Source organism: Monopterus albus, unplaced genomic scaffold (assembly GCF_001952655.1).
Source record: "Monopterus albus unplaced genomic scaffold, M_albus_1.0 scaffold98.1, whole genome shotgun sequence".
In the NCBI taxonomy this organism is placed as follows: domain Eukaryota; kingdom Metazoa; phylum Chordata; class Actinopteri; order Synbranchiformes; family Synbranchidae; genus Monopterus; species Monopterus albus.
Window position 1 is genome coordinate 1,824,561 of NW_018127978.1, and position 9,339 is coordinate 1,833,899.

The window sequence follows — 9,339 nt, forward strand, 5'->3', positions numbered from 1 at the left end:
GGTGTTCAAATACTTATGTTCAGCAGTGCAAGACAAATAAATTCTTTAAAAATCATACAATGTGATTTCCTGAAATTTTTTTTTAATTCTGTCTCTCAGAGTGGGAATGCACCTACAATGTGAATGTCAGACCCCTCCATGATTTCTAAGTGGGAGAACTTGCAAAATCGCAGGGTGTTCAAATGCTTCTGTTCCTCACTGTATATAGTTCATGTTTGTGATTTGTACATTGCATTTGGGTGCAGGTGTAAAAACAGGAAGTTGGTTAATGTAGATTGAGCCGCTTATCATCATGATTAACCAAACATCCACAATCCCACTTAAGGGGTTTACGTGGTATGTGCGTCAATCTGCGTGCGGCCCTCTCTGCAGCTGTGTGCTCGCAGCATGCAACCATATGTATGTTCATACTCACAGTGCAAGGCTTTGTGGAGTTGCCACTGCATCTAGACATCGTAGAGGGAACAAAATTCTGGACGATGAGGAGGTAGAGGGGGAGTTGTGTTTGTGGTATTTACTGTATACGAGGAACCAAGATGAGGGTCTGTTTGTCCTCTTAAGATGTGGAAGAAGATGGAGAATTCATTAAATTTGAGAAACAGATGTGCATCAAACATGATGAGATGCGGATGGTGCTGAATTAAAGTATTTTTGTATGTTTGCAGACCAGTTTGATGATTTGATGCATGAATCAAGCCTTAAGCATGCCATTGCACAACACATCTATGGTGGGACGTCTGTGTATTTGATTGGATCGCAGTTAGACCACGTTAATGAGTGAATTAATATTTGTATCGTGCATCCATGGTTTGTAGCCTACATGGGCCGTCTATAATCAATGAACCTAGAGGTTGCTGGAAGAGCTACTGGAAACTCATGAGCGACATATTGGAGAACTCTGGTTTAAAGAGTAACTACATCCCCATACTCTGTAGCAGCGACTGTGGGAGGCTGCATGGCTGTATAGTGTGAGATGGAGGGTCAGAGGTCACGGGGAGACTGAGCATGCTCAGTGTAGCACAGACAGTGTCTCATGCAACAGCCATGACTTTTCTTTAATCTGCAGGAGACACAGGGAGTCGGGTACAGCTCTGACAGTCACTCCAACATGTTCATGCCCCTGTGAGAGGCACTGGGTGCTTATAGCATGTAGCCGTAGCCTTGTTGTTTATCACGTTCCTGTTTTTCAGCACTAAATATTGGGTTCATCTGAATACAGCAGAGATATCAGCAGGTCTGTGCGTAATTAATCTTCTTTGTCCTCTTTCAGGTTTATCTCTGGCATTTCACGATGGCAGTATTCAGATCCTGCACCGTCTGTCTCTCCACACTATGGGGGTTTTCTATGGCTCCTCATCCTCCTCCTCTGCTCAGAGACCTGGAGATGAGTCTGCCATCAAACGCCAGAGGACCGGAGGCCCCACCCTCCACTTCAAGGCCCTGCAGTTCTCCTGGACCTCACTGGCTCTGGCTGGAGTCGACAACCATGGAAAGGTAAGGACACACCTGTACACACATGTGCTTGTCTTCTTATGGCTGTGACATAATGCATCCCCCCAACCTTAATTATCACAGCTTAATATCTACTCCAACCCCACCCCTAAACTAAACTTGGTCTTAACCTGAACCCTTAATCCAAATCTCAAAACACAGTTTAGAGGAGTTTAGAGGAGGAGTTTGGACCTGATTTGGTGTTCTGTGAAGGCTGCAGAGCAGGAGCAGTTCAGTTTTTTGGACCTGATAAGAAAAACTTGTTTAATAAAGGTCAATTTTTTTTCCTGCCTGATAAGACCTTGTTGATGTTGTTTTCCTCATCCTCAGCTCCACATGCTGCGAGTGTCACCCTCTATGGGCCAGGTGCTAGAGATGAACACCACGCTGCGCCACCTGCTGTTCTTGCTGGAGTACTGCATGGTGACAGGCTACGACTGGTGGGATGTCCTGCTGCATGTTCAGCCCACCATGGTCCACAACCTGGTGGAGAAACTGCACGAGGAGTACATGAGGCAGAATCAGGCACTGCAGCAGGTCAGCAAGGCATCATGGGAGAAAGGTGTGGAGGGTAACACTGAAAAGTCAGTGAGCATGAGCTGCTGCAGTTATTTTAATTATGTGCCAACACAATGGAGGGTGACCACCTTAACTTTACTCCCACACAAATTGATAATCTTGTTGATAGTACTGCAGCCTCCCTTCCTACGACACTTGATGCTGTTGTTCCTCTGAAAAAGAAGGCAGTGAAACAGAGGAGGCCCCGTGGTACAGCTCGCAGCTCTGCTCCCTAAAGCAGCCATCACGAAAACTGGAGGAGGTGGCGCGCCACTAAGTCAGAAGAGTTTTTCTTAGCCTGGAAAAATTGTTTAATAACATATAAAAAGTCCTTCGTAGTGCCAAAACCGCATTTTATTCATCACTGATAGAGGAAAATAAGAACAACCCCAGGTTTCTTTTCAGCACTGTAGCCAGGCTGACAAAGAGCCACAGTGCTGTTGAGCTTAACATTCCCTTAGGTCTCAGCAGCAATGACTTCATGAGCTTCTTTACAAATAAAATAACTATTGGAGAAAAAAATTGGTCGGACCACTCCCACAGCTCTCACAGACGTGCTATCAACTACAATGGCTTTAGAAACATGTGTCAGACCTCATTTATACTTGGACTACTTCTTTACCATAGATCTCTCTGAGTTTACCTCAACATTTTCTTCATCAAAATCATCATCATGTCCATTAGACCCCATCCCGACCAGGCTGCTCAAAGACGTCTTTCCCCTAATCAACACATCCATACTAGATCTGATTAACCTCTCTCTATTAACACGTTATGTTCCACAGGCTTTTAAACTTGCAGTAATTAAACCTGTAAATTCTTGAAAAAGCTGTTGCTTCAGTCAGGATTTAGAGTCCATCATAGTACATAAACCGCACTGGTGAAAGTCACCAATGATCTTCTCCTAGCCTCGGACAAAGGACTTGTCTCCATACTTGTCCTCTTAGATCTCAGTGCTGCTTTTGATAGCACTGATCACAGCATCTTACTGCAGAGACTTGAACATGTTATTGGGATTAAAAGAACAGCACTAAATGAGTTCAAATCTTATTTATCAAAGATTCCTGATTGTTCATGTTAATGATGAATCTTCCACACACACTGAAGTTAGTCACGGCGTTCCACAGGGCTCTGTGTTAGGTCCACTTCTCTTCACTTTATACATGCTCCCTTTAGGCAATATTATCAGGAAGCACAACATAAATTTCCATTGCTTTGCAGATGATACTCAGTTATCTTTATCTATGAACCCAGATGAATCGGCTCAGTTGGTAAAACATCAAGCATGTCTTAAAGATAGAAAGGCCTGGATGACCTGTAACTTCTTACTTCTAAACTTTGACAAAACTGAAGTTATTGTGCTTGAGCCTGAAAACCGTAGAAATCTGCTGTTTAACCATATAGTTACTCTAGATGACATAGCTCTGGCCTCCAGTCCTGCTGTGTGGAACCTTGGAGTCATTATTTGTTGTTGGGCAGCCTTCTGCCTTGACCGGTTGGGGTGAGTGGATAGAGAAGAGACAAAAGAAAAGCATCAGGACAAAACAAACAAAATAATCAAACACTGGGCAGCTTGATGTGGCTGGTGACTGCTCATCAGAAACATAGAACTCCGGAGACAGGGCTACCTGCAGAAAAGTACAGGAGAGAGAGGACAAACAGCGCTTCAACTTTAATTCAAACTTCATCTGACACGCCAGCTGCTTTCACCTCACACTCATCACCATTTCCAGTGTTTACATACAAACGAACACTTCAGTTGTTTGCTTCTTCACCCTGCAGTATTTTAATAACTTCAGCTGCAGCTCTTCTTTCACATTTGACATACAAGCATTTAACTTTTGAGCACATTGCGACCTGCTGTACTTTAAAGGAGGAATATTCCTCAGAAAACTCTTTCTAGTTTGCAGATAATCTCTGGAACAACAGCATTAAACCTATGATGCCTCTTGTCCCTTCTTAAAGCAGAGCGGTGTATGTTTCAGGTTCTGGCAACTCGTATTGTGGCAGTGAAGGCTTCCCTCTGTAAACTCTCCACAGCGACAGCAGCTCGAGCCTGCGACTTCCATGCCAAACTGCTGCTGATCGCCATCAGCTCCACCTTAAAATCTCTGCTGCGGCCACACGTCCTCAACACACCTGACAAGAGTCCAGGTGACCGCCTGACTGAGATCTGTGCCAAGAACACTGACACAGGTGAGAGGACAGGAGGGGCAGGTAATATGATAGGTGAGAGCACATATGGGGCAAGTAATGGGACAGGAGAGAGACATGTGAGAGTACAGGCGGTATTAAATATTAATAAAGTGATGCTCAGTTATTGATCCCTGTGTATTTCCTCAGATATTGATAAGGTGATGATCAATCTGAAGACAGAGGAGTTTGTGTTGGATGGCCCCCCCCTTCAGTCCCTGCAGCAGCTCATTCAGTGGGTGGGAGACTTTGTCCTCTACCTGCTGGCTAACCTGCCCAACCAAGTAAGTTAATGAGAAAACAGGTGATTAAAAGAATGGCTAATGAAGTCACAGATGATGCTCCACATCATGAGAACTAATAATTAAACTACCGGGGCAGCTATGGCTCAGGAGGTAGAGTGGGTCAGCTCCTAACCCGAAAGTCAGTGGTTCAATTCCCAGCTTCTTCAGTCCACATGTTGAAGTGTCCTTGAGCAAGACACTGTACCCCAACTTGCTCCTGGTGATATCACCGGTGTGTGAATGTGTTTTGGAGTATGAATGGGTGAGTGTCCAAATAATGTGAAAGTGCCTTGAGTGTACTATAGTGAATCGAAAAGTGCTATACAAGTCCATTTACTAATCCCCCCCCGTTTTTTAACCTTTATTTATTCAGAGTAGGCCCCCTCTTTTTTTCAGGGATGCCTTGTCCACATTCATACCTGGAAGCTGCCCAGTACAACCACAGACTGACCTGGGACCACTGAGCAGCTCCACTGGAATGGGTGGGGTTAGGGGACTTGCTCAAGGGCATGTAGTGGTGTTAATGAGGGTGGGGCAAAATGGGTTTTGTCACTTTTCCTACCCAGATTTAATTCTGCCAGTCCGGAGACTGAACCAGCAATCTTCCAGTCGCTTCTCTAACACTTGTCAACTGTCTGTTAGGGGTTTAGAGGTTAGACACACAACTGCCACAGAGAGACATATCATCACAAAGACACACAACCTACCACATATTTTCTAAACCCCTGATCCTGTGTTTACTCACTGGCACTGGCGCTTCTCTACATTGTCCTCCTGTGTTGCAGGGCTCCATGGTCCGGCCGGGGTTTGGCTTTATGAGGGACGGGGCATCTCTAGGGATGCTGAGGGAGATGCTGGTGGTGATCCGGATCTGGGGTCTGCTGAAGCCCGGGTGTCTGCCCACCTTCACTGCCATGTCAGACAACCAGGACAGCATGCAGCTGCTGTTCAGACTGCTCACCAAACTGTGGCTCTGCTGTAAGAAACAAACTGCCTGACTCCATGTTCGCACTGCTCCTGATCCTGAACCAATCCAGCCTGAGACCTGGTCCAGTCTGAGAGGACTGAACGAGTTCTACTCATACTGATCCAGTTGTATTGATCATGAACACTGTATCAGCTTGGTCCTGGCCTCGTGATCTGTAGAGCAAAGGTCCTTGACTGAATCCAGCTTTTCTGAAACACAGTACTGTCATTTATCAAGCAAAACAAAGCCGGAGCAGATGAGTTCAATGAAACAAATGATTTGACCACTAATTTTAGTGTTGCAGAGCAAACAAACCCATGTTTTCTGCAAGCTCAAATGGTGGCACTGCAGACCCTTTAATGACTTTAGCTAAAATGCACAAATTGTACTTAGAGATCTTTAGAAAATAAACCAGTTTTTGGTTTGAGTGAAATGTCTCAGGTGCCTGACAGTATTAGGAAGCTGAGCAGTCCCAGTATACCTCTGCTTTTCTCTCCAGTCTTTGGTCTGATATTTCTGATCAGCAACATGTTGAAACCTTCTTAGTGAACGACATGTAAAGTACATCCTGGAAGTTTAGTCTCTAACTTAACTTTGTGTCTTAGCTCGGGATGACGGCCCCCCCCAGGACCCCGATGAGAGCCTGATAGACGAGTGCTGCCTGCTGCCCAGTCAGCTACTGGTTCCCAGTATGGACTGGCTCCCGGTGAATGATGGCGTCATTGTGAAGCTACAGGGAAAACAGCCACTCAGGCTACAGTTTGGAAAAGCCTCGTCTCTGCCTGGAGGAGGAAGCACCACCCCGCTGGAGGTCTTCACCAGGTAACACACCTGAACCTGGACTCAATGAGGGCTCAGTTTGAACACAACCTGCTGATGTAATGGTTTTAGCATAACAGATGGGAGGGACTAGTTTGGGGCTCTACAGGCTGCAGGAATCCTGGTCCTGGATCAGATTTAGTTTAGTTAATTTGTTTATTTTATTTGACACACTGAGAGCGAGTATGCCCCACATATCTGTAAGATGTCAGGGGTAACCAGAAGAAAACAGGATAACACAAGACATTGATATAATGAAATGCACACAATGAAGTGGAAAAACATACAGTATCAAGATGAATAAGATCTGAAACAGTACTAGTAATAGTGCAGTAATAAGTTGTGCAATACAGCAGAGGAAACAAAAGAGCTTTAGTCCGCGTTCTTCTACATCTTCCTGTCTGGGTTTGCTCAGTGTACTCGTGTGTGTGTGTGTGTGTGTGTGTGTGTGTGTTCAGGAGTCCTGGCTCTCAGAAGATGGACAACCTGCGCTGTGTTCACATGGGCGTCTGTCCCACCGAGGAGAGTAAAGCCTGCACTAGGTGAGTCTGCAGGAAGTCATGTCACACCTGGAAGTGATGTCACAGCTTTTACATCTGTTAGATGGAACCGAGGAACCAGGGTCTACATTTAGTTCTGGGGAGACAGTTTGGATTAGTTCGGGGGAGACAGTTTGGACCCCTGCCACTCCGCCGACCTGGGACTTTCTGCGGGGTGGCAGGGTTCCAGAGCTGACTATCACTGATTGGTCAAACACAGACACCACAGCTGCTTCATTCATAAAACAGTAAGTACTATAGCATCCATGGCAGGACAACTTTCCCATTATTAACATTAAACATTAAAAACATTGACACCAAAGTCAGTGAAGAAGAGAAATCAAACCTGAGTTTCTGATTAAATAAATCAGACACTCAGCAGCTGGAAACAGGCCTCATGAACACGCTCATTGTTTCCTCATGTTAATGCTGCATTTCAAACTCCGCAGCCTTGAATTCTTCATGATCCTCCCGGCTCTTCAGGGGGAATCAGGACACAACATGGACTTTAAGCTCTAAGTTCCTGAGAGAAAAAGGGAAAGGGAGCGCTTGGTTTGATGCAAGGGATCTCCCTGCCAATGTAAACACTCTTTAATCACTGTCACGTGAGATTGAGATCACACAGGGATCTAAATCATACTCACAAAAAGATTAATCGTGCAGCGCTAAGTTCCAAAGCAACAGGACATTGCTGTGGGAATCTTCCTAGAGTGATTTGACTTTCTGAGAACTCCAGTTTGTTTCCACCATCTGGTTTTATGCTTTTGTATGTGTGCAAATAAAAACCTGAATCTGTGTGCATGTGAGATATAACCACGGCAGTGTGCTGAAAATATTCTGCTGTTGTTAAAATGAGAAACTGTATTGTTTCTACAAAACCCATTCATATTGTAACAATCAATCAGTCATTGTGTATATAAAAACAACAAAATAGTAAAGCAACTCCGTGGGGGGAAAAATCAAACTCTCAAAGAAAAAGGATAACTTTTGGTGCTGTACATGGTTTTAATCCCTGTTCACTACGCTTCTTTACATATATAAACACGCAGGGTGCCAGACTGCAAGTGATCATCCGCAGTTTGCAACCAAATTTATCTGAGGTGCAACTTACTCTTTTAAAAGGGCGCACTGAGTACAACTGCAAAATAAACAGCTTATGCACAAACGAGTGCTCTTGCTGTAGAAATGGTGGGCAGATGTAACAGTCTCCACGATACTGTCATGGCAACGTTTGTCTTCAGGTTTGTCACTCACCCATCTCACAAGGCAGAGATGTCAATCCATCAAATGTGTCGATCCACACTGACGCCAAAACACACCCATCATCCCTGGACCCCTTTTTTACACTTCAAGTTTAGTTTTTCCTTTGGTGCAACTCTGACTGCACGGAGGTGGACTTGAAGAAGAACTGATGGTGGGTTTCAGCCACTACTAACTTCAAACTGGAACTGCACTAGGCATGAGCGACGTGACTTAAGTGTTTGATCCCTTAAGTCATAGGCTGCTAGTAACGTTAGCCCCAAATGAGCTGCGACTAGAGAGATGAACTGTGCATGAAGTCCAACACAAACATCGCCAAAGAGCAGAAACTTCCTCAGAAGAAAACAGGCTCCAGATAGGCTAAATCACAAACAGCAAGGCATTTGTGGATTTCATAGTTCAGCTGAAATAACAGCCTAATTATTATCAGTGTCATTGCTAAGCTACAGAGCACAAAGTGACTCCACATAAAAACCTTGAAACTTGTTCTAAAAGTGATTTTCATGATTATTGTGTCCCATAAGTCTCCCTTTCTCTGAATGTCATTGTACAGACTTTGCATATTTTATGGTAAGGGAAAATACAGATCATTTTGCATTATGCTGTAAAAGAGGGGGTGCCACCATCTGAGATACTTGGTGGCACCAGTGCCACCATATGAAATGTTAGTCCAGAGTCCTGTCAGTCCCGTCACACCATCTGGGCCGGAACCTTTCCTCACATTTATGCTTTTAAAAGAACGCCTGACTTCATCACAGCCTTATGGTTTCGCACTAGAGGTTTCTTGTTATAAAATCACTTTGGCTCATTAAATGTCAAAATGAACATGTCTCATTAAAACTCAATTGTGAGTTGGTGTATTTCTTTTCAGGTGTGATGTTTGTGTGTGTTTTCAGGTGTGGTTGCGTGACCATGCTCCGCTCTCCCAACAAGACAAACGCCATGAAGCAGTGGGAGCAGCGCTGGATCAAAAACTGTCTGTGTGGAGGTCTGTGGAGAAGGATCCCTCCAACCCTCCCTTGAAACACCTGGACACCAGGCAGGTGACAGGCCACACAGGTGTATGGACTGTAAAGTTAAGTGTTGGTTATGTCATCACTGCAGGGTCTCTTTCAGTGTAAATAGAACTCATTCATTTATTATTCTTTGCAATAAAACTGTCAACAAATGAAATGTTCTGTTGTTTCTGCTGAAAGAGACAAAGAAATGTGGGAACCCCCAGGTAACG

At 44.6% G+C, this 9,339-nt stretch overlaps 1 protein-coding gene across 1 annotated transcript in view; it reads left to right on the forward strand.

Moving 5' to 3' along the window:
* The window catches only part of med16 (mediator complex subunit 16), a 14,820-nt gene extending 5,543 nt beyond the window's left edge, over positions 1 to 9,277 (forward strand). The window contains exons 9-16 of the mRNA XM_020609115.1: positions 1,271 to 1,494; positions 1,822 to 2,028; positions 4,035 to 4,245; positions 4,393 to 4,526; positions 5,312 to 5,504; positions 6,099 to 6,315; positions 6,771 to 6,854; positions 9,008 to 9,277. Of these exons, the coding sequence (XP_020464771.1) occupies positions 1,271 to 1,494; positions 1,822 to 2,028; positions 4,035 to 4,245; positions 4,393 to 4,526; positions 5,312 to 5,504; positions 6,099 to 6,315; positions 6,771 to 6,854; positions 9,008 to 9,134 (1,397 nt within the window). The 3' untranslated portion in view covers positions 9,135 to 9,277. The remainder of the gene's footprint in view (positions 1 to 1,270; positions 1,495 to 1,821; positions 2,029 to 4,034; positions 4,246 to 4,392; positions 4,527 to 5,311; positions 5,505 to 6,098; positions 6,316 to 6,770; positions 6,855 to 9,007) is intronic.
* Positions 9,278 to 9,339: the final 62 nt, after the last annotated feature.